At 47.2% G+C, this 24,985-nt stretch overlaps 2 protein-coding genes across 2 annotated transcripts in view; one reads left to right on the top strand and one right to left on the bottom strand.

The window, feature by feature from the left end:
• Kcnip1 (potassium voltage-gated channel interacting protein 1) overlaps positions 1 to 24,985 on the top strand; it is a 378,296-nt gene that overhangs the window by 18,864 nt on the left and 334,447 nt on the right. The gene's annotated exons all lie outside the window — the stretch shown is intronic.
• On the bottom strand, positions 8,592 to 15,822 carry Kcnmb1 (potassium calcium-activated channel subfamily M regulatory beta subunit 1). The gene is made up of 4 exons (XM_005350375.2): positions 15,778 to 15,822; positions 14,329 to 14,467; positions 12,872 to 13,043; positions 8,592 to 9,270 (listed from the first exon to the last, which is right to left on the bottom strand). The coding sequence occupies exons 2-4, from the start codon at positions 14,460 to 14,462 to the stop codon at positions 9,004 to 9,006; spliced, it is 573 nt and encodes a 190-aa protein (XP_005350432.1). The 5' UTR covers positions 14,463 to 14,467; positions 15,778 to 15,822; the 3' UTR covers positions 8,592 to 9,003.

Below are 24,985 nucleotides of genomic sequence, written 5' to 3'. Positions count from 1 at the left end.
GCTCTGTAGACCAGGCTGGTCTCGAACTCACAGAGATCCGCCTGCCTCTGCCTCCCAAGTGCTGGGATTAAAGGCATGCGCCACCACCGCCCGGCATCTCTGCGCACGTCTGGCCGTCCTGAAACTTACTCTGTAGACCAGGCTGGCCTTGAACTCACAGCGATCCTCCTGCCTCTGCCTCCCTGAGTTCTGGGACTAAGGGTGTGTGCCACCACCACCTGGCTGACCTTCATTTTTTTCAGTTGTTCCAGGGACGGATACTGTGGGCTCTGTTCACGCCTCCTCTCAGTTCCAGGGACAGATACTACGGGCTCTGTTCATGCCTCCTCTCAGAGACTCCACTGGTCTCTCAAACTCCTCAGAGCTGCCCTGAGGTCTGTGGTGGCTGCCGGTGGCTGTCATCATCTGCAAGCACAGCCATGCTTCCTCAGGTTTTCATCTTCAGAGGTAATGAAGTGCTCCCGGGTCTGCTTCTGCACCACCAGCTCCTCCACATGGTCCAGCAGCTCGTAGATTGAGTAGATATTAGAGTGGGCTGCCTCAACTCACTGGATCTGGGCCCTGATGGCAGTTGAGTTGGTCAGCCTGTGCCTTAAATTATCTTCTTTATCTCTTCTAATTTTGACTTGATGTCTATTTTGTGAAATATCATTATAACGATACCTACATTTTTCCTGTTCCATTTGATGACTAGAATTCCTTTTTCTATCTTTTCACCCCAAGTCTTGCTTGTCTTCACTAGTAAGGTACAGTTCTTGAAGACAACCAACTGCTGGGCCCTATTTTCTATCCAACCTGCTGTTCTGTGTCTTTTGATCAGAGAACTGATGTCATTAAGAGTTGTTATTGAAAGCTAGGTACTAATTTCTGTCATTTTGTTATTTTTATGGTGGTTGGTACTTTCCCAACCCTCAGCTGCTTGTCTCTTTGGGTGTCATATGTGTTTATTACAGAAAGTCTTTGCTCTTTCTTCCATCATTAAGGGTAACTTTGCTGGATACAGTCATCGAGGCTGGAAGTTATTGCCTTTCAGATCTTGACATACATCATTTCATGCCCTCCTGACTTTGAGAGTTTCTCTTGAGAAATCTCTCTTATTTTGATGGGTTTGCCTCTGTATGCGACCTTGAGTTTCTCTCGTGTCATGTTCTATATTCTTCCTTCCTTCTGCATTCTTGGTACTTCAACAATAACATAATGCGCTGATGCTATTATCATGCCCTCTGTTTGGAGTTCTAAGACTCTTACGGCTAGATAACCATCTCTCCCTGGATCTGAGATCTCCTCTGCTATGATCTTGTTGAACATACGCTGTTCACTCTCTTTTTTAAAGTGTCTACAGTGTCTAGCCTCCATGTATGCTTGCAGGCCAGAAGAGGGCACCAGACTTCATTACAGATGGTTGTGAGCCACCATGTGGTTGCTGGGAATTGAACTCAGGACCTCCGGAAGACCAGTCAGTGCTCTTAACCTCTGAGCCATCTCTCCAGCCCTACGCTGTTCACTCTAAATGACAGTGGTCTGGTTCTTCCAGCCCAACTCCATGAAGTCTGTCACTGTCTGTCCCTGTCTGCCTGTCTGTCCCTCTCACATTCGTATTCTTGACCAGCTAAACTGGTTTCTGTGTCCCATGCTCTGTGTTTCTGAATCTAATTCTCAAATGGTACACACACATAAGCATACGTGGGGTAGGGAGATGCACAGAGGGAAAGAGAGACACAGAAAGACAAGGAGTGCAATTCTAGCAAGCGTTGATAACCCCCAGTGAATCGGGGTGAGCACTGCATATACTAATAGCTGCAGCTATAGTCAGACTTCTTCAGATCTAAATGTCGCTGGAAATAAGAGGGCACTAGAGTATAGGGTCTAAAGACAAAGGCTCTGGAAAATCACCCAAGTTTCAGTTCCAGTTCTGTGATAATTAGATGCGAAGTGGTGACCTCAGGCAAGTGACTCACCTTCTAAGCCCTGGGCTCTTAATCAGTAAAGACACCAGAGATGATAAAAACTCTACCATATCCATTTCCTGTCCCGATGATGGAATGACTAGCTTCAGAATTCTGCGAAGAGGCTGGCTAGCACAGCCCCCCCCATCACTGCAAACTGTCTGCATCAGTGTTCAAGACAAAAATCAAATCCTTCACCTGAGTCCTGTGCTCTCTATCTCCCTGTGCTGCTCAGCCCCAGATGACTAAATTCTGTGACTTTGGGATCTTTTGCCTAATGACTCTTCTGCCCCTGGTCCGTGAACACTGGGACATGGAAGCAGGTTCCGTTGATAGCCTTATTTCTAGGTCCTGTCATAACACCTGGCAGAGAAGTGGTTAATGGGAACACGGAGCTCCAACTAAGAAACTTGAGGAGTTCAAACTAAGTGGTTAAGGGAGTTCTTTCATTGGGTACGAGCTTGCAGCTTTGCTGAGGCAGCCACTCCGTTCCCACGGGTTTCCTCCAGGTAAGGCATCACCTTGATAAATTAGCTGTGGGTACAGGCATCCTGCAGGTGGCATGGAAATGCAATTTAATTTCCAATTAAGCCCGATTTCTGGGCCAAGGGATTTGGCTGCCTCACACCGGGAAGATTATTTTGTCCAGACCTATCATTATTATGGGTAATGATTCTGCCACGAAGTGGACTCTCAAAGTAAAAGTCCTTTGATTCTTGAGGTGGTGTGACAAGACAGCGGTATGGGTCCCAAGGGCAAGATGGCTTTCCTTCGAGATCTAAGTTTGTCTGGAGATTGTCAAGAACTTTCAAGTAAAGACAGCCCATTGCTATGTGGCTGACATTTTAAAGATGAACAGGGAAAGGAAGAGCAGGGCAGTGCTCGGCCATACTCTCCAGAAGGAAGCTAGAAAGTAGCCAGAGAGACAAGGCGTGGCAATAGAGCATCCTCAGAGCGCTCAACAGAAAAGAATCTGTGTGGTTGAAGTGGGGAGGCTGGTTTGCTGGGAAGGAGCAGGCATGTGTAGAGCATCTTCAATGCACTGGGGACTCTGCTGAGTATTTGTACTCAGTCACCCTAAGCACGCTATAAAACAAATAAAGTGTCTCTCAGTTCCCAATTGAGAAAACAGCCTCGGGGAAGTGAAATGAACTGCCCAAGACCATAGACAAGCCACTCTGAACTCCTGGTTTCCTAAATTTTCTTCCTTACAAGCTCTATCACCAGAAACAAACACAAAAATATAGTTGGGGCCCTATGAGTAATGTCACAGCAAGCTGGCGCTTGGAGCTGAAATTGTAGGAAAAACCATCCCTTGAAGAGATGCCCTGTAGGGAGAAAATAAGTGCTGTCTGCACCTTGTTGGTGCAATGGCCTGGGAGCAGGGCACCCAAGACCCAGTTCTGTTTGGATGTATTCCCAATTTCCACACAAGAAGTGAGATCCAAGAGCCGACTGAAGTGGGCCAGCGAGGCTGCAAACCTCGGATGGTGTCAGGCGCTTCACTGAGGATCCTGACTGTTCCCCACTAGTGTTTTTCCTGGGGACAGGAAATTCACTTTCAAGGGTTGGAAAAAATGCAAAGTTGGGCAGTGGTGATGCACGCCTTTCATCCCAGCACTCAGGAGGCAGAGGCAGGCGGATCTTTGTGAGTTCAAGGCCAGCCTGGTCTACAAGAGCTAGTTCCAGGACGGGCACCAAAGCTACAGAAAAACCCTGTCTCAAAAAAAAAAAAAAAAAAAAAAAAAAAAAAAAAAAAAAAAAAAAAAAAACAAGAGCCTGAAGGACCATGGCCAGCATATTCATGAAAACTTTAGTTGGATGCCAAGAAGATGTCTCCTGGCCAAATTTTTATTAATGATAAAGATAAATATAAATGATTATGCTGTTGACGACTGGGAAAATTCTAGAGATGATTATTAAGTCTGTGGTTTGTGAACACTGACTAAAGAAAGAAAGGGTCGCTGAGAGAAGAGCAGGATCACAGAGAAAGTTCCATTAAATGCTGCCCCTCTGTTCTGCTTTGTAGTAGTAACTAGCAACGCAAGCATTCAGGAGAGTGGAGAATGCCTGGGTGTCAAGTGGCCAAATGGTTTATGGGCCAGAAATTGTGGCTTCTGGTAGACTGTAGGCAATCCCAGTTTTTCTTGGCAGCTCCCACATTTCAAGCGTTCATACTTGGGAAATATTCTCAATTATTTCTTCTTTAGGAGACTAGGGTGGGAAGCTGTGAGAGCTGGGCTCTGTGGGGGTGCCATGGAGGCAACACACAGGCTCTCAACATCCGGCCTTGGCACACTTAGTAAGTGAAGAGATGGAAGAGCAAGGCTCAGTAGTTAGAGCCATAGTAAAGCGATGCTGTCTAGTTTGTTTTTTAATCTCAACTCTTCTACTTGCTAATGTCTAGGGCCAGTTAATAAATGTCTTCCTCATGTCTCAGTTATCCCATCTGTGAAATGGAGATGCCAATATTAACCTGAGAGGTTCTGTTAGCAGTAAATGAGGAGTATGTGGAAAGGCTTGGCCCCCCATCCCGGCACACAGGTGCTCCACAAATGTTAGTCTTTATTACTATTAGGGATGACAGATTGCCGCCTGGGGGAGTGGTTAGCTAAATATATCCCAGGATGGAAGGGCGGCAGCTTGGTCCAGTGAGTTATTCATCAAAAGTGTTGATGTAGACTGTCACTGAAGAGAAATGTGGAAATATGAGGGCTTTCTTCCTGGCGATGCCACTGACAGAAGATGGGAGAGTTATTTCTCCTCTGACACCAACCAGTTCTGACACTATGGGAGCTTCCTGCAGTGTAAGGCAGTTTTGATGATACACAGAGTTAGCAGGAGACTCCACAGGTTGCTGGTGTGCTCACTCAAGATTGCCCTTTACAGTGCATAGAAGAAGAAGAAGACCCGTTTTGAGGACGCATATGTTTAGTGAGCCTCTGATTTTATTCCATGTGTGTCATATCAGAAGTGTGGGTTGTGTGGAATGAGGAGGATTATAGGGAATCAAAGTCCCGGTAATCCTCCTTTGACTGCAGCTTGGGAGAAGGAACAAGCCTGGGGATATTTCACACACTTGATTCTCATTCAGTCTGGAGTTCGCTGTTCTAAAACTCCCCTCCCCATCTCCCAACCCTTTAGGGAAAGTAGCTGATGACATTGTATTTTATATTAGTAGGGAAACTGGAGAGTTAGGTAACCCAGGAAGACCCTGAATTTTGCATTGAATGCATTAAATCTCATATGCAAATAAATGATCCAGGAAATTGCTTGTTGGTAAGGAGATAATCCAGCCATTGACCCTTCTGTAGTATCATGAACTGAGACACAGGCAAGCCAGAGAACTAAAACCTCCCTCTGTGACACTGTTGGAATCGGAACCACTGTACAGAGGACAACTTTATATCTCCACGGTGGGGAGAGGCATCATCCTTGTCTCTAGACGCACTAACCCAACCTCCTAAAGCTGTCTGTGCTCAAGACCTGCTTCACTTTCAAAAACTATTGAGGATCCAAGGAGTGTTGGTGTGGACTTGTTATAGCTCTTATAGTAGTTGCCGTCTTACAAAGTGAAACTGGGAACTATAAAATATCCTATTTCAATTTCTTCATTTAAAAATAGTAATAACAGCCGGGTCTACAGAGCTAGTTCCAGGACAGGCTCCAAAGCCACAGAGAAACCCTGTCTCGAAAAACCAAAAAAAAATAAATAAATAAATAAAAATAGCAATAAATCTATGCATGTTACAAAAACATTTTATGAAAAATAATTTTACCTTACAAAATTTTATCAAGAGAAATTTCATAGTTTTACATTTAGAAGATTTATTTTTGCTTTTAATTGTGTGCAGTGTGTGTGTGTGTCTGTGTGTGCGTGTGTGTGTGTGTGTATGTGTGTCTGAGTGTAGGCATAAGCATGTGCATATGAGTGCAGGTACCCCTGGAACCCAGAGGTGCTAGATCCCTCCAGAACTGGAGTTACAGGCAGATGTGAGCTTCTTGATTGTGGGTGCTTGAAAACAAACCCCAGTCCTCTGCAAGGGAAACGCACGCCCTTAACCACTGAGCCATCTCTCACCCTTGTATATTTTTTGAAGATATCTTTACAATCTAGTTAACCAAGCATCTGGACTCCAATCAAAGTTCTATATTTGATCGGCAGTGATAGGTATATCTCACTATCTTGATCCGGAACTTCTGACCACATGTCTTTAGGAGAACGAGTAAGAAACAATGTAATCTCTGTCTCAGTATCCTTACCAAAGGGTTGTGGCCCCATGTGTCCCTGGGTGTTTAAGGATCGCTGCCCTACACTCTAGGGGGGGATCTCCACACCCGTGCCTCCAACAAGCATTGGCTGCCTCTCTTTCATGTGCCTGTGGAGGGACCTCGGCTGCTAAAGAGCTGGACAGCCTCACTTACTCAAGCAGCCTCTTTCCAAACGTTTCATAGAATTCAAATCCCTCCAAATACAAGGGGAACTAAAAGAGCACTGGACAGTCTACGCAACCACCTGTTTGCAGCTTGCGGACCCAAGGGGGTTGACAGCAGAAGAAACTGGGACTGAAACTTGTTGGTTTAGAGGGAAACAGGAATTATTTCGCCAAATCACAAAAGTTACGATTTCTACGTTACAAGATTTTAAATGTACTCAATTCAGGTTTCCTACCACCCTTAATAATGGGTGATGGGGCTAGGGGTGGAGCAAGAAGAAAGACAGCTCCTTGAAGGCAAGGATGTATCAGACGCATCTCTCCATCCTCCCTGCCTTCCAGTTTTATAGAAAGCAGAGGAAAGCTTTTCCCTGGGGAGCCTTCAGAAATGGAAGAGACCCACTTTCTTCTAGTCATGGTCTTGGCTGGAGAGCTGAAGCTATCTGAGACCTGGCACTACGAGGGTGCCTCACAAGGATTCTTTATTCTTCAAATCAGAAGCTCAGGGGGTCCTATTGCCTCTGATCTCCATGAGGTGTCTGATTTAGGAGCAGGGCCGCCTGAAGAACAGATCAGGCACACCTCTGTAGGTATAAGTCATGCCTGTGAGAAAGAATCCATAAATACAGGAAGCCCCCCGATGCCCATTAGTAGTGACTCACTCAGGGTAGGTGAGGGCCTTCTGTTTCTAGGCCAGCCATTGTTGCCAAGATCCTCTTTCCTCCTCATCGAACTCTGTCACACTCAAATATCCATTATTTCACACGCACCCTGGCCAGGCAGTTCTGCGAGAAGATGGGTGTGGCTCTTGTTGGAAGAGGCCAGTCCCAAGGAAGTAAAGGTCATTAATTGTAGCTAATGCATGGGGCAGGGGAAGCCAGGCATGCCTGCTTACTGATTCTGCTGGAAAACTGCATAAAGCAACCCCTTAAAGTCAGACTCCTTGTTGGGACTTTGCTTTCTCTTTTTGAATTGAATTTGAATTTGGGAGTAATTAGATTCACATAGATTCACATGTAGCTGTGAGAAATAATACAGAGAGATTCCCTCCTCTCCGTTCGTGACTCTCCCCCAGGGGCAGCATCTCATAAACTATACCACAGCATCCGAATGGGAGCTTTCCCGAGGACTCCCAAGACGTTGCTGACCCCCAGACCAAGATGCTCTGGGTAATGACAGCTGCTTGTCCTTGAAAGAAAGGGTCACAACTAAGAAACTGGAGGGTGACCGTGGATGTCAGGGCAGCCCAGGCAGAATTATCGGATTAGATATAAGAATATAATGGTGCTGTTCACCTGCCTACCAGGCACCTATGTTGTGAGAGCATCAGAAGGGGCAACGGAGCAACATGCTACACCTCGGGTCTCTCTTCCTGTTCCTTTAAAGCTCATGGTGCCATCTTGGGGGCCCCATTCTAACCCTAATCACCTTCAAGTATCGTTAACATTAAGTGTGTTAGGTGTCCAGCACCCGTGTTCATAGGGGGCATGTTGAAGCCATCTGCTATATGGACTTCAAATTCTCATCCTGCTAATAATAGCCTTTCTTCTGTCCAGGGAACCTATCTAATATTGTGTCTTTCCGCTTGACTCTGACAGGAGAAACATCCCCTCCCAGCCCGCCCTTGTCTCCCTGAGAGTAGCCCCCTTCCAACATTCTCTAAAATAGCAGTTCTGTATTGCTCTTCCGATTAAAATCAACAAAACAGCACATGATCTTCCTATTACTCAAAAGTGAAAATAACAAAAATGGGTGGAGGTAAGGAAGAAAATTAAAATCAGCCACCACGCCGCAGTTAATATTGATGTGTTTGTGTTTATTTCCTCGCAGACTGTGTTGTTGTGTGAATGAATATTCTTGGACCCTGTATCAGCGGGTTCTGCCCCATTGGATTCAATCAACTGCAGATTGAAAGTATTTGGGGGGAAATTGCATCTGTAGTGAACATGGATGGACACTTCCTCATCATTATTCCCTGAACAATAGAGAATGAAAACCATTTGTGGCATTAACATTGGTGTGGGTGTTATAAATCATCCGGAGATGATATGAGACTCGAGGAAGGTGTGCAGAGGTTACACACACACACACACACACACACACACACACACACACACACACTGCACCACGTTATAAAAGGGGATTTTGGCATCTGAGGGAGTCTCAGAACTAGTCCCTGTAGATATAAAAGGACAGCAGTCATTTTGAATTTTAGGATAATTTGTGTGTGGCTTAATGTCCTTGACAAAAAGCAGTACATTGAGTTGCCCTATAAATTAGAGGTCTTGTTTTGGTGAGAACTTAAAGAAGATTTGGCCAAGGACAACATTCAGGGTGTGATAGGCAGGCATTTGAACTAAGAGAGAACTTAGGAACAGAAGCGACACTATTCACCATCTGGGGAGTGAATAGTGGCCTAGCAGGTAACAGACATGAACTAATTGAGGACAGGGAGAGGGAAATTGTAACTGGCTGTCCCTTTGTCCTCCAATGGCTTTGGACTTCCCAAAGACATCGAACAAACAAAAGAGGAGACAAGAGGAAGAGAGTGATGAGCAGCCCTGCCCATGACCCCTGCTGTCCCTGGTGACTTCTGGCACTGTGGCACAGACTGGATTGGTCTACCTCTGAGCGGCCAAGATGGAGAGGGACCTGTTGAGTTTCACCATGGCGATTATGAGGAGGCCACCAGTTAGCAGGAAGGTGGGCCAGAAGAAGGAGAAGAGCAGGGTTTGGGGCCCATAGAGGCGCCGATACACAACGCTGGTCTCGACTTGAGGTGCAGAGAAGCAGTAGAAAGCCTGATGCTCGTGGAAATTGGCTCTGACCTTCTCCACATCAGCCAGGGCCATCTGGTAGTTGTCCAGGTTGCTAGGGATATAGGAGCACTGTGGGGGGAAAGCAAGGATGCTTAGGTTCTCAGATGCTCACTTCGAAAAGGCTCAGGGTGAGGCTCTGGGGTATGAGAGAAAACAAACAAACAAACCAAAAAAACTTAGACTTGGGAGTCAGGCCCAGTAGAGCATGGTTGGTGTCTGTGTGTGGGTGGTGGCTTTGGAGCCACTCAGCACAGTTGGATGCAGGGCTCAATTGGAGTTCTGGTTCTGTTTGCTGTGAAATCGTAGGCAAATTGCTCATCCTCTCTGACCCTTTATCATTTCATTACTGAGATGGATCAACAGTGTTACAGTGATGGTCTAGAGAATCATGACTTAACACAAGTCCAGGGACAAGGGGTTTCTATAAGCGAGCTCAAGCAGGTAACAGCGAGGAGTGAAGCTAGGCAGGTAGCGTCAAGGCCTGGTGGAAGGGAGTGAGCCAGCTACATCCAGAAGGGAAGTCATCGCTCCTGTGGACCAGAGACACCACACCATCCACCAACACATCCAGAGAAGCCAGAAAACCCTATTTTACTGCAAACTCCCAGGATTTCAACACCCTGGCTAAGATCCAAGCCGAAGACTATTTGAAGTCTAATCCTGTGTGAACCAAAGAAAATATGTTGGCAAGTGGCTCTGTGACAGACTCCAAAGCAAAGGGAGAAAGTGCAAAAAAGAGCTCCAGGCAGGCAGAGCACAGCACACAGTTAAGCTCTGGCACTGATGGTTGCTATTAGGAACCTTCTGGCCTGTTGAGATGATGAGACCCAGCTGCAGAGACAGCCCAGCGTGGAGACCTGGCTTTTATCTTTCCGTGCCAGAAGGACTGAATGCAGCCTGGATGAACCTCAAGAAGTACTTTGCAAGGATGGACCTCTCTACAGACCTGTAGGAGAATACTTCTGGGGTGCCATTCAGCATAATCTCCTACCATGTGGGGTACAGACTCGGGGGAAGTAGAGAGTTTGAGGGCCATGTTCTAGTAAAGTCACATCCAAAGTCAAATATGTAAACCTGAGGCCCAAGGGGCAAGTGTTGAGCTAGCATCTTCCCTAGGACCCTTACCTCCCAAGCTGCAAGCTCTGTGGGCACCTGGTCCAGCGGCATGGAGATGCTTCAGCGTGTTGTTAATGTCAGATAGGGGAGCTGCAAGCAGGCGCAAGACCCCAGTGAGCCAGGGAGAGCCGAAACTTCTGGAGAATCTGGCCCTCAGAGGTGCTGGGCACTGCAGGGTGTTTAGAAGCAGGACTGTCACTGGCTAACCTTGCCCATTGAGCACAGATTTCTTTGTAGAGCCAGATAGGTCCAAGTTCAACCACAGCTTCCAAGCTGTGTGACCTTGGCAACTGGTACAATCTCTTAAACCTTGTGAAGTCATTTTTAGTGGTATCTGCAGAGAACAACCCTAGGGATTAAACTAGGAAACTTATGCAAAGCACTTAGTGAAAGCCCACATCTTATAAGTTCAAAAAGTGGAAGAATTAATAATAATAATAATAATAATAATAACAATAACAATAATAATAATAATATTGTTGCCTTACCTATGAATTAGAGTAACTGCAGCACCTTTTGCCTGCTTGCAGTTGCTCCAGGTTCTACACTCTTGATGTGTTTGTCATGACCCTTGACCCTCACCGTCAGTTTCCTCTCCAGGCCAAGGAAAGGCCTGGGACCTTTTACCCCGTTCTGGCTGCCCTGGTACAACCTTCCCTGAGTTTGCTCCCTGAGCTGAAATGATACATCCCTGCCTCTAATCGGAGGCTTCACTTTTGTTAGCGTGGGCTGCAAAGAGCCCCTTCCCCTTTGACTGAGATTCAGGGAAGGAGACAGAGCAGGTTGTGGAGGAGGAATGAGAGAGAGCCAAGCATGTCCAGAGGCACATTATCAACCCGGAGCATCAGTCAGTCACGCATCCTGATGCTGGACCTGAGAGTGAAATCTGCTTGACCGTTCCAGCAGGGCAGGCTCCTCTTCACTCTCTAGTTGTGGTTTGTGGGTGCTATGGTTTAACAAGCACCCCCTTTCCTCACTGGCAAAGAAGTCATATACACTGTTCACAATCCAAGCAGGGTTCAGACTAACTTCTGGTTCCTCTGGGCTGGCAGCCTTAATCCAGTGTGCCAGGAGAATGGTGCCATAGCCACAGTTTCTCATCTTTGAAAATGTTTTTCTCACTCCTGGAATAAATTAGAGTTTCTAAAGATGCCAAAGAGACAGCAGAAACCATTGGTAGAAGCTAATCCTAATGGGGCTCCGGGTTCTTGTCCCATAGAGTCATGCTAGCAATGGCCACAAGTCTGCCCTCTATGCGCTGCCGCCCCTAGCTTCTGTCAGCTGGTAGCTGACCCTGCATGGATTCTGGCTGTCTTTCCAGGATCTCTTGAACGGTGACCTTGGGCCTGAAGTAGCTTATACTACTAACATCCAACCTTAGATCATCTGGGGAGCTCCTCCGACTGATTATACTTAGGAGTTCTGTCTCAGCTGGTCTAGTGTAGAACTCTGACTTCTTTTAAGTCTAGATGGTTCTCATACATGACCAAAATTGAGATGCCCAAATATATGCTAATATTAATTTCACAGTTATACAGGAGAGGTTCTCAGGAAACAGAACTTAGTCCCTTTCAGCCACTCCTGGCCACATGTCCCACACCATCAGGTGACATTTCTGGAATCAGTCTTCCAATCACTTTTTTTTTACCTAGCTTTCTCCACTATGCCCATGCTAGTCCCCCCACTGCTGGGCTTCCCTCCTCCCTGTTTCTGTCGCTACAGGAACTGCCTATTTTGAGAAGTCTGACCCAATACTACTCTGTCCCTGTCCTCGCTACCAGCTGGAAATATCACCTGCTTCCTTGAGCCCCATTTCTCTCTGCTGCTCTCTGTGGCACCCCACCCCTCACACACACACACACACACACACACACACACACACACACACACACACACAAAACACACACACAACACACACACAATTAATGTTCCTACATATGCTCTTTCCTCTTGAGACCCATGGGACTGATGTGGGGAGGCGCAGTGGTTGTTGAATGAACAGAAAAGTGAAAGAAAGGGAGGGAGGGAAGGGGGCCAACTTGCCTGTTTGGTAGAGAGGGTTATGGTGGTGATAGGGGCTACAGGTTTGAGGGAAACTCTCTTAAATGTTTGTTATTGGAGTTGCTATAGTCCAGGCTCCAAGGCGGCCCTGGGATTTATTCAGCTCCCCTTTGGACTCGATTGGTGGAAGAAGTGACTTCTATGACTGCTTCTCCTCTCTGAGGGCCCTCCATTTGCCAGCTCAGGGCTGTGCACATTTGCATACATCACTGAACTTTAATGCAGCAGTGCTGGGTATGACATTAGCACCCAGCCACAAGGGTGGAAACTGGGACCCACAGGGCCTCAGCGACCTTCCCCCAGCTGCCAATGAGGGGCAAATTCAAACGACCTACATCTGTCTAATTCCAACCCTGAAAATCCAAGGCTGACTTTTCATGCCATCCAGAAGACCCCATTCAAGTGGGTTAATATATCTTGGCTTTAGAAACATGGGCAGCTGGGGACAAGCTCACAGATCTGTCAGCGCTAGTACCCAGTCCCCATTCGTTACCTGTTGGTTTTGGTCCTGAGTGTCCTCTGTGTGATACAACATGGCCCACTGGCCCACAACTGATACGTTGACCCAAAGGCATGGGTACCGGGGCACCTTCTTGCCCTCCAGCTCCTCGTGGTCCTTGACGTTGGCTTCAATCAGGTGACAGGTAGACTCTTGGGTCCACACACTGGGGAGACAACACACACACAAACACACACCTCAGAACAAGGGTGACACATACCCACTGGGAATCCCTGTTCCTTAGAGTCTTTGGGAAGGTCCAGGGCTGGCACCTTCATCCTGCCACCAGCATGTAACGCTATCTAGGTCCATGGCCCCAGAGTCCTGGACTCTGGCATGAATCACAACGATTTCAGACGAGTTGGCTCTTGGGATTTTTTTCCTACATAATGGTTCTCCGCACTTGCTACTCACCCCATGCCTAAGAACTTTTTAAAAAGATCCCTATGACTGAATCCCATTCTAGAGAAAGCAAGGCAGAATTTCTCAGGAGCTTGGGCCTGCGCTCTGGCATTGTTTAACATACTCATCACGGGACAGTGAAGAGCAGCCAAGTCTGAGACCCTCTTCCCCCCCATATCATCTCCTAGTCACAGATGTAGATGAAAACCTCAGAGGGGATAGGTGACTTTTGCGGGGGAAACACAACACCTGAGGCAAGGACTGAGGGGCTCCAGAATCTCTGACCTTTCCCCTAAAGAACTGTATCAGGGGCTTGATATAGTTTGGGCTGGAGGGCGGCAGCATAGCGCTGGAGAGGCACAGGCCTGCTCAGCAGTCCCTCATTCGGGTGGCACTCAGGCCTGGCCCTAAGGTGGTGACATTATAAAGCAGGAACGCAGAGCAGGCCCAGGAGAGGTCAATAGGCTCTTCAATGCCTAACCGAATGGATTGTGACTTAGCTGTCTGTATCCTGTGGGAGACCCGCTGCCAGACAGGAGAAGGTTGTCGGCAGCCAGAGTATGCCCAGAAGCCTCCTCAGCCAAGGCTGGGCTGAGAGAGCTCTCAGGGACTTCACAGCTCTTCTTTAAAAGCTGGAGGGATGACATGCCAGGGAGTGAGGTGCAAGGGTATGGAGCACTCTCCAAGATTCCTGCCTAGAGTTTGGGGGACCAGATGTCAGTTGAGTAGAGAAACTCCCTACTTAATGGGAAAACCCAGGCAAGTAAAGGTGTGCCCTGCAAAGAGAGAGTCCATCTCGGAGTCATGGTTGCAGACTGCTGCCGTGCCCATTCTCCCTCATGTGGCACACTCTCACTGGAGGGTTGTATCCTGTGGCTGTCACCACCAGGTCCTGGACCAGCAAGGCACTTACTTGTCTGCTTCTCCAGCACTGGAACCTAGAAGCTGAAGGATGTGAACTGCCCTTTCTGTCCAGCTTGCTGAGAGGGGTCAAAGGTAGAGCAGGTAGAAAAGGCTGGGGTTCCTCCAGGCAGAGGGGAGGTTCCTACCTTTTCTGGTAGAGAGGCAGCACCGTGGTACCCAGGATATAGTAGGTGATGGCAGCACACACTACCATTGTCACCCCCAGGCAAAGGGCTCGCGTCTCTCCGCGCTTCTGGGCCATCACCAGCTTCTTCCCCATAGCCACTAGGGGGCAGCAGTCATTTTTGGCACCACGGAGGCAAAGAGAAAAGGGAATAGAAGGAAGGTCAGGTAAGAGGAGTGCGATCAAACACCAGCATCGCTCTTATTCTGCATGGAGCTTGGCAACTTCCACAGGTGCAGGCCCCACCCTGGCCACAGGCCGTCTGCTAACAGCCACTGATTATTTTTTCAACACTCAGAACCCATTATCAACCAATTATTTCTCTGGGAAACTGGGCACACTTATCAGGGATTCCTCATGGTGACTTCTTCCAGTGAGCCCTCTGAGACTGCCGGGCATTAAGGTTAGAACGTGGGAGTTCAGAAGGGCAGGAAAGGGAAGCACCTGTTCCAGTGGGGTCCAACCCTGTGACTTGCCCCAATCCCACCGCCTGCAATATCCTGATGGCTCACCAGCCTCCTGGAGTGAGTTCTAAAAGAAACACCAGCTCCTGTGCTCAACCATGGATTCTGTTTAAATGTAAAACATAGGTGGGGATCTGGGATTCTGGAAGCTTAACAAGAATCTCCAACAGGAAGGAGGATGCAGACCGTTGATGTCCCACATGGCCTAGACAGGAAGATGTGTGTTTCTTTGATAAAAGAAGGGATTTCAGTTAGACTGTAGGGAGAGTGTCCCAGTGAGATGCTAAGTGTATCTCAGGACACCTTAGATCGAACTTTCTATGGCGAAAATTCACCCTAGATCTGGGCTAGATTTAGGGACATTGGAAAATAGTTAAAGAAGAGCCTTGTGTGGCTTAACCATTGGGGTGGGTGACAGCCTCTTCCTTAGAAGGCCCGAGGATAGAGTTTATTTGAGGGGGAGTGTAGAGAAGAGAGGGTCTGAGGTCATCAGACATGAGATCAAGTCCTGGCTTCGCTGCTTAGCAACCACGTGACTGTAAAAACAAGAAAAATGGTACCCACCTCAGAGTCCCAGTGCGACCTACCAAAACTGTCGAGCGTCACAAATTTGCCACAGTGGGACCCTCCATACACAGTAGCTGCCATTAACTGGGGAGTCCGAAGAGCATGGGGCACTTTCCAGGCCTATCTGTTATCCCTCTACTGATGACCAGTGACCAGACTGCTCCTGGTCCCCGAGCTGGCCACTGAAGTGACTCTCAGAACTGAGTCAACACGCCAGGTCCTCTGGTGCCAGAACTCAGAAGGGCAACAGAGGAGGATGGGGAGGAAGGGGTTTCCACCTCCCTATCCGTGCCATTGCAGGCTGCCCTCTGTCTCCCACCATCGCCCCTCAGCCCCAGCTTCTAGAAGCCCTTGTAAACTCTCTGGGATGCAGTACTCACAGTTCACTGGGTCTCCACTGGCAGATGGTTTCTCTCCACCCGGTCCCCTGCCCCCACCCCAAGTCAGGCTTTAGCAGGAAGTTTGGTCTCCCAGTTGGTCTCCAGGGAAGCAGTCTTCAGTCCAGGCTGGGTATAGCCTCCATGCCCATACATGGTCAGGTCTGAGCACACAGCTTGCCTCCGGGACAAAAACTCCACGAGCAGGTACAGAGCCCTGAAGCCCTCAGCTGCTGCTGGGGACTCTGCCCCTGCATTTCCCTGAGTCTCCTGGGAAACAGATGTCAAGCAGCGAAACCCATTGCCCCCCTCACCAAGACCCATCCTTATATATACAGAAATGTTTCTTCTACGCTCCATCTTCCATCTCTCTGGCTAGCAGGGAGTTCAGGAATAGGAAATGATCTTCCTCGTGTGGTGCAGGGGAGGGAGGTATGGGGGTTGGGCTTACCACTAACTCTGATCTATCCAACCCAGAGTAGCCAAAGCTTCCCTGCCTTTGTCACTGACATCCTGTGTGGCTCTGAACAAGTCAGCACACCTCTCTGGGCCTCTGTTTTCTCATGTCTATCATTAACGTTTTGAAAACTTAACTTTGTTCAGGATTGTGGTGCAGTTAGAGATGGAGGAATCCAGAGACGGGAGGACACCCCATCTTTTAAGGACCACTGGCACTGAGGCTGGAAATAAGGAGCCCCCCAGCTGCTTCCAGCCAGCTATCCAGGTCCAGAGTCGGTGCCGTGTTGGGAATCTCCTACAGACCACCTTTGTCTCATAGGCAGACACTTGTTGCAACCGAAAAGACAACAGAACATCGGTTCTGGGAGCAGACCTGCTTCTGCACCCCAGGTGTTCGTGAATAAAGACTAGAGTTGAGAGTTAAGAGCCAGGCAGAGATGGCACATGCCTTTCATCCCAACCCTAGGGAGGCAGAAGCAGGTGGGTGAGTTCGAAATCAGCCTGATCTATAGAACTAGTTTCAGAATAGCCAAGACTACACAAAGAAACTCTGCCTTCAAATTTTTTTTTTAAAAAGTAGAGTTGCGCTGCACACTGCGCTGGGGCTGGGGACACCAGAGGAGACTCCAGAACTTCAGGTGGCTGGGAACATATCATCATAGGTACGATATCAGGTGTTGGAGCAGCCTCCTGGTGCGCAGGGATGGCTGGGATGTGCCACTGGGAGGGCTAGCTTCTAATTCGGATCTGCACATCAACTAGAGAAACTTCCGACTAGCCATCAAGTCTGCAGGCCTCAGTCCCATGCAGATGCATATCAGGGCTTCATGGCGTGTGTGTGTGTGTGTGTGTGTGTGTGTGTGTGTGTGATATATTCATACATGTGTGAATGCATGGAGCCTGGAGTGGGGACACTGGATGTTCTGCTCTATCACACGCCACCTTACACAGGAAATTTCATGGAGCCTAGAGCTAGGAGGATGGGCAGCATTTTCCAGCAAATCCATGTCCCTGCTGCTTATGGTGCTTAGGTATGCACCTAGCTATGCCCAGGTTTTTACATGGGTACTGGGGATTTAAACTCAGTCCTTATGCAGGTGAGAATTCTTACCCACTCAGTCTTACAGACAGGGATCTCTTAAAGTATAGGGGACAGGAAAATTGACAATGAGGGGAAAATATGAATATGAGATAAATCCTTAGGAGAACATTTTTCCAATGATGGGCCATTGTCCCTTCAAGGACCAAAAGCTTTTTCCTGGAACCTACAAAATAACTCAGAAATTTCTCCCTTGGGAGAGAGATGGTTCTTTATGAATGTCAGCGAAGGGCCTGTTAATAATCCATGCATTGGGTGAGGAAACTTTACACAGTTGGGATTTATAAACACTGTGGAGCTTCCCAATGTTTTTTTTTTCCTTTTGGAAATAGAACAAATCAGTGACAGCACCTGCTGCCCTCAGCTGAATGACAACCAAAACACAAAGGCAAGCCTTGCTCCCCCTCTAGAATAAGCTAGTGAAAGTCTCAGATCCTAGCTGAGTTTGGGAGGGTTAGGGTAAGTATGTGTGACAGGTGGCCACAGGTGAAGGAGACAATGGTGCCATGCCTGGAAAGTTTGATGGTTCTTGGAATGTCAGTATGGTGAAATGTTGAAAAGAAAATGTCCTCCATAGGGAGTAGTATTATTAGGAGGTGTAACCTTGTTGGAGTAGGTGTGGCCATGTTGGAGGAAGTGTGTCACTGTGGAAGCGGGCTTTGAGGTCTCCTGTGCTCAAGCTGCACCCAGTGTGACAGTTCACTTCCTGTTGCCTGTGGATCAAGACATAGACCTCTTAAATCCTTCTCCAGCACCATGTCTGTCTGCAAGCTGCCATATCTCACCTCATGGACTAAACCTCTGAAACTGTAAGCCAGCCCCAGTTAAATGTTTTCCTTTATAAGAGTTGCCGTAATCATGGTGTCCCTTCACAGCAATAAAACCCTAACTAAGACAATCAGAAACCATGAAACACCTCCAACTGCATCCTTCCAACAAACTCTGTGATGGTAAGTACAAGGCTCACAGCGGTACTCTGAGGTAGAGGCTTTCTACCTATTTTTAGGGATGTAGCTGAGGCTCATTGGGTTAAGTTGCCCAAGACAAGTCACCCTGAACCCTGTTCTGTCCTTCTCCAGGAGAGAGATACTTGTGCCATTCCCCCTGCGTGACTTTAAAGACTGGGAGCTCATCTAAGAGCCTGGCACACAGTGTTGAAAGTGTGCTTTTCAGAGACAGCCACTCCACATACCATCTCTGCCCCCTACAGAGCAGTACTCATGGCTCTGCTTTAGCCTGGGTGGACCTCTGTCACTGCCCGTGCAGACAACAGAATATGCTGATGGGTGCACTGCCTGATCACCAAGGCTGATTTTATACTTAGGGCTACAGCATCCCCTGGGCACCCATACCTCAGGAAGCTGAATACAGGTTGCAGGCAGTTAATATCTCTTTCCAGGCATGAAGAGTGATCACACCCAAAGAGGGTTGCAGTCCTACAGTAGAGCAGAGTCAAGTCTGCTTGCTGAAAGCCTTGGACCATAGAGCAGGAACAAACCAACCCTCTGGCTCTCTCAATTCCAAATCTACAAATCCAAGAGCAGAGGAAACACATGGTTCATGCCTCTGAGTATACTTTGAGTTGATTTGCTGCACAGTTGTCATAGCAAGCATACAGTCAGGGATTTTAAATGGGGTGGTCCCTGTTGCTGGTGGCAGAAGGACCAAGCCAGTAGGGGTCAAAGTCTGAGATGACTGCACTGATGGCAATGCAGAGCTAGGAAACTCCAGATCTACCCTCCCATTCACTCACACCGCTGCATGTTTGGAACCAAAGGGCAGCCAGGAGAGGGTGTTTCTATTTCCTGAGCATCTACAATGTGCCATGATACAGGCTATTGGTCAGCTCTTCATGGCTGATAGGTGTGTTTTGACTCCTGTGTTCAGAGGCTTCAGCTCTGGTAGACTGGCTCTGTGGCCTGCAAGGCTGGGATGAAGATGCAGTGCAGACAGGAGCATGTGGTGGGAGGGGACCGCTTGTGAGGGACGGGATGAGGGACGGGATGAGGGACGGGATGAGGGATGGGATGAGGAACGGGATGCAAACAGAGAAAGGGTCTAGGAACACAAGGATGATACACCCTTCAAAAGCACATTCCTGGTGACCTAACATTTCCACCACCTCCCTGTAGCGCCATCTGCTGGTGACCAAGCCTTCGAAACATGACAAACATTCAAGAATCCAACCAGAATACAAACCTGTATGGTTCACAGTCCTTCCTTCTCTGAAGATCTGCTTTTTGCTGCTTTAGATATCCATTGTGTAAACATGAACAGAAAATATTTAACAGAATGTTCCAGAAATAAACTATTAGTAAGTTTTAAATAGCCTTCGTTCTGGTGTCCTGCTTTAATTACTAGTAGTTATTATCTCTGGCTGTGCCTAATGTATAAATCTAACTTTGTCATAGGTGTGCACGTATAGAGAAACCCATTCTCCATGGAGTTCGCTGGTCTCTGTGGTCGCAGGTGTCCAGGGAAAGTCTTGCAAAGTACACAAATACACATCCATTCCTCTCAACAATCCCCACAAAGACCTGTTTTCTGTCAACACACAAAACCGGTGATTTTCCCAGAGCCATGCCCCAGAATGGGATGTAATAGGTCCTGGTCCCGAATCTGTGCCCACTGACTCAACAGCCCCTCTCACCCATGACACCCATGACAGCGGTTGCCAAGAGAATCAGTGTGTCTCTATGGCAATGGCTCTCAACCTTCCTAATGCCGTGACCCTCTAATACAGTTCCTCATTTTGTGGTGACCTCCAACCATAGAATTATTTTCATTGTTACTTCATAACTGTAATTTTGATACTGCTATGAATCATAATGTAAATATCTGATATGCAGGATGCTTGATATTCGAACCCTATGAAAAGGTCATTAGACTCACCCCCCCCCCAAAAAAAAGCAGTTGCCATCCCCAGGTTGAGCGCTACTGCTCTCTAGTGTCTATGCAGCTGGTGTGCAGCCCCCCTCAGTCTCTTTTCCGATTTGGCATCCGCTTATTTATGAACATGTCTTTGAAGCATCTAGCTTCCACCAACCTTGGTGAGTGAGTCCCATAAACCAGTCAGGTCTGGAGCCTCTGCTCAGTGTGCATCATTTTCTGAGTGCAGCAGGCAGAATGAAGCCAGTGGCCCCAGGACATACACCTCAGGGTACCCCATGCCGAGGCTCTGAGTACATTTTTGCTGCTCCAAATATGATCAGTCTCATCCTTTGTAGGGAGTTAGATTGTTAAAACTACAACAAAAAAAAAAAGAAAAGAAAAAGAAAAAATCATGTACTTAAAAGAGAGCACAGTGGTCTCCCCTTAGCCATGGTTTTGGTCTTGGCAGCTCCTCTTCCCCATGGTCAACAGCAGACTGAAAATATAACATGGAAATTTCCAGAGATAAATAATTCATAAGTTTTAAATTACTTTCATTGCCTTACATCATCATAATTGTCCTATTTTATTGTTAGTTACGGTTAATTTTTTCTGTACCTAATTTACAAATTAAACTTTATCATAGATATGTATATATAGAAAATATTACAGCACACATAGAATTTGGTACTGTTGGCCATTGCAGACATCCACTGGGGTCTTGCAATTCATTCTCCACAAATAAGGGCAACTATAGCAAAAAAAAAATTATAGGAAATAATTAAGGGGAGAATGTTTGTAGCACTGGAAGGACAAAATACCACAGCAGCATAATTAAATGTCAATATGAGAATTAAACATTATGACAAGGCATGGCCAGCAGCCTGGGGTGGTTGCTCCCTCGGAAGAGGAACCTCTTTTTCTACCTCGTTTAACCATCTATCCCTCAGCCCCATTTTCCTTCCTTCATGACCAGGCGTTTTAGCCTGTGGTGCTATTAACACAATATTGTTCAACACCTTGAACACCTTCTTTAGGACAGGAAGAGCATGGCCAAATCCAGGTAGGCTGAATGTGTAGTAATGGCTGTTCCCTGTTGGAAAATTTCCTGTCTTTGTGGGAAAGTTGGATGACAAAGAGTGTGGGAAGAACACAAGCTGTGGTGGCAAACTCTAGGTGGCATGTGTCCATCCATGCTCGTATGAAGGACTCATGTGCCCTCCCCTTCCATGGCACATGCTTTGGGTAGTGTCACATTGACCAGGACACATCCTCCATCACCATGTCTCCACCAGAGCGCTAATTCGCTAAGACCAGGGACTACCACTTTTCTTATTCTGTATCAGATCTTGAACTCCTAGGAAGATACACCAAGCTCCCTGGAATTTGGAGTGGCAGTAATCTTCATGTTACAGAACGTTGTCATCATTTTTGTGTGTACAGCAAAAACGTCTTCTTAAGAATGTTGCAGTTTCCATTTTGTGGCCAGCTCAGGATAGGCGTCTTCCACGCTGCGCTGGTGGCTGTTTAAGGATGTAGGAGTTGGCAGCAGCAACTTCAAGGGTTTTGTTTCGGCTCACAGTTTGGGAGATTACAGCCCATCACAGTGGAGAAAGTGTGGCATCAGGAGTGCCAGGAAGCTGGTCACATAGAGGGTTCTGTCAGGAATTGGAGAGAGATGAACACTGGTCAGTTTTGTTCACCCTGAGACCCTAGGTGATGGGATGTTGCTCCATATATTAGGTGTCTGTCTGTTTCTCATAGTATGTTACTATGGTGATTCTAAATGAAGTCAAATTAACCATGAGGATGGTTCATCCTGGGAACAATGGTGTTTTCTTCCTTGTTAGTGTCTAGTAGAACTCAGCAGGCTCATTTAGCACTATACACCCAGGCCACACTCATACATATATATCATTTCTCATAAATTGACTAACACAAAGTACAATGGACTTATAAGACTTTATTACAGAACCCAACTCGTGGATAGAAATGAAAATACCATAGAGGTATAAGAAGTCAACACAGTGGTATCTTAGTCCATTTTTTGAATGTTCTATCAAAGCACCTGAGGGTGGGACCTTATAAAAAAGAGATACATATCACTGAACCCTGAAAGCCTAAGACTGGGTGGCCTCATCTATCGGTCTATGATGAAGGCTTCCTTGTCTGCATTGTAACATGGTGGATAGCATCATTGTAACATGATGGATAGCATCATTGTAACATGGTGGATAGAGTCATTGTAACATGGTGGATAGCATCATTGTAACATGGTGGACAGCAGCGAGAAAGAGAAGGAGAGGAAGAAAAAGAGAGATGGGGCCAGGCTTACCTTTTAAAAATAAGATCCTGCCCTTGTGAGGTCTGTCTGAGGTTTGTAGAGAAAAGCGTTATTAGTCTCTTTCCACAGCGTGGCCCCTGGTGACTTAATAACCTCCCAATAGACTGTATCTCCTACAAACTCCACCACCTTGGCATCTGCATTGAGGACTAAGTTTCCAATACCTTTGAGGGAACACACTGAAGATATATCCAAGTTACAACAGGTGGGAGCTAAATAAATAAATAAATAGAATGGATGACATGCCTGCTCCTAAGGAGTCGAGGCTTTTATTACACATTTAAGAAATAATATAGTAGACACAGAGACATCTGGGAGAATCCAGAGTGGACATGACCTGCAAGCTGCCACAGGCCATTTGAGAGGGAATAGAGAGGGGAGAGCCAGGATCCAAGAGGCGAGCAGGCAAAGAGGCATAAAGATAAAAGAACTGGTGTAGCCAAATGGCTGAATTATATAGGAAGAGCACCTGGAAGAAGGGCAGCCCAGCCCTTGGACTAGAGAAGTTTAGGTAGAGGGCCCCAGGCTAGTGTGAGCCAGAGTGGACGGGACATGAACTTGCTAGAAACTGAGGAATTCATCTGTCATGATGACTTGCAGAGCTCCAACACAAGCAATGCCAGGCTGGAACTCAGACAACAAAGTGGTTCTCTCCTCTTCTCCTCCACGGTGGCCTCAGGTAGTGTCTCCCATTGACAGGGACCTTCCTGGCCCCTTAAACCAGCCACTTGGGGTACTAGCTGGAGATTCCTGAATCATGCATGGCTGGTGTTGCAGTTAGATCTTGCTGATCCCTTGAGAGCCTCTGTGAGGCAGGGTTAGAGTCTAACAGATCATAAGGAGCTGGAAATCTAGGACAGGGAGAATTCATACCTTTGCATCATGGAAATACACAAACAGCATAAATGGAAGCCATTTCCTTCCTCTTTTCTCTTTCCTGTCTTTGGGGAGTTGGTTCATCATCACAGCACGTGGTGAGCTTGATCTTGATCTTAACAGATACCTCAAGTTGATGTGGTCTTTGGGCAATGCTGAGGCTAGTGCGGAGGGAAACCCAGAAGAGAGTGGAGCCACCATGTGCTAGTCAGACCAGCATAGGGGACGGGGGAAGGAAACAAAGTCCAGAATTAGCAGGGGTTCTTGAGAGGTTTCCGCCTGACTTTACCCTCCTGGGGCCTTTCTCTGTCTCACCTGATCCCTGAGTGAGCTTTTTGTGAATCTCCTCTCCAGTCACTTGATCCTACCAGTTGGATGTAACTGGTCAATAGATAGCAGATTTCTCCTGTAGCCTCTCTCTCTGCTCAGCTTCCAGGACAGAGACTGCAGGGGTGTGGAGCAGATCTGCAGGGCACACACATCTAACAGCCAGACTCCCCTGTGAGCTTTGGCAGCATGAAAACCAAGCAGGACAGATCAAAGAGCCCGAGCCCATGGGGAATCTGCAGCCCCCAGAGACAGAGGTAAAGGCTGCAAGTTCTACAGGCTTGCATATCAATATTAAAGTTGTTCCTTTGTAGCCTCAAGCAGGTAAGAACTGAGGAAACCTAGGTTACGTAACCAGGGCTTCATTGATATCTGCATAATATGTTTATACACCCCAGGTTATTCCTCTATTAATAAAAACCAGACCAGAAAGCCAAGATTCCTGCATAAAGGATTTCTACCGTTTTCAGATTAGGGCATGTACGATGTGTCCTTTTCAATATACTTACACCAATGTGTGTCCTTCTAGTGTGGATGTGAGATGGGCCGATGCCACATATCTTTGTCCCAGCCATGGTCTCTGTACCTTCAGGTTCTGCATCCAGGGACCCAGGCTGATTAGAAATACTTTGCGGGGGGGGGGGGGGGGATATATCCTTGTGTATGAACTTTGCATGGGCAGACTTGTTTCTCATCATTATTCCCAAGTTCTGCAGTGCGACACACTAGCAGAGCATGTACAATGTGCAGTATGAGCCATGCAGGCAGGAAGCAGGGCTATTGCATAAGAGGACTGTGGGCATCTGCAGATGTGGCTATCAGTGAGGTCCTGGAGCTAATCCCCCACAGACACTGAAGGATGGCTCTGCTTGACGCTATTGCGTTTAGAAGAACCACAGATTCTTCATGCCAGACTTAACTTGCTTTCTTTAAGCCGCTAGCATTTATCCCTCATATGCATATCAATAGAGAAATGTTTCATCTGTCCCCAAATTTCCCTTTTTAAAGGTTCAAAGGGAAAAAAAAAACCTTAAAGACAGTTTCCTCACTCCCTGACAATCAGCAGGTCGTTTTGCAGATATTCATTATCTACTTGTGGAATGCCAGCCCTGGGCAGGTCCTTCAAGAGCACGAGGGCTGACGGCTTTCTCTATGTGTAGTGTTTGCATTCAAAGCTAACAGGTGCACATTTCGGGGAAGTTGGTAAACACAGAACAAAAAGAATAAAAAAATTA

This window comes from Microtus ochrogaster, chromosome 7, assembly GCF_000317375.1.
Source record: "Microtus ochrogaster isolate Prairie Vole_2 chromosome 7, MicOch1.0, whole genome shotgun sequence".
NCBI lineage: Eukaryota > Metazoa > Chordata > Mammalia > Rodentia > Cricetidae > Microtus > Microtus ochrogaster.
Note: the sequence above shows the minus strand (reverse complement) of the source record. Positions and strands in the feature narration are given on the sequence as shown.

Bases quoted from the DNA above. Each gene is read 5' to 3' on its own strand.
- Kcnmb1 (XM_005350375.2), bottom strand. From the start codon at position 14,462: ATGGGGAAGAAGCTGGTGATGGCCCAGAAGCGCGGAGAGACGCGAGCC. The intron at 13,044-14,328 runs GTAGGAACCTCC...TTGTCTCCCCAG, and splicing joins CTGCCTCTCTACCAGAAAAG to TGTGTGGACCCAAGAGTCTA. The intron at 9,271-12,871 runs GTAACGAATGGG...TTCCCCCCACAG, and splicing joins CTCAGGACCAAAACCAACAG to TGCTCCTATATCCCTAGCAA.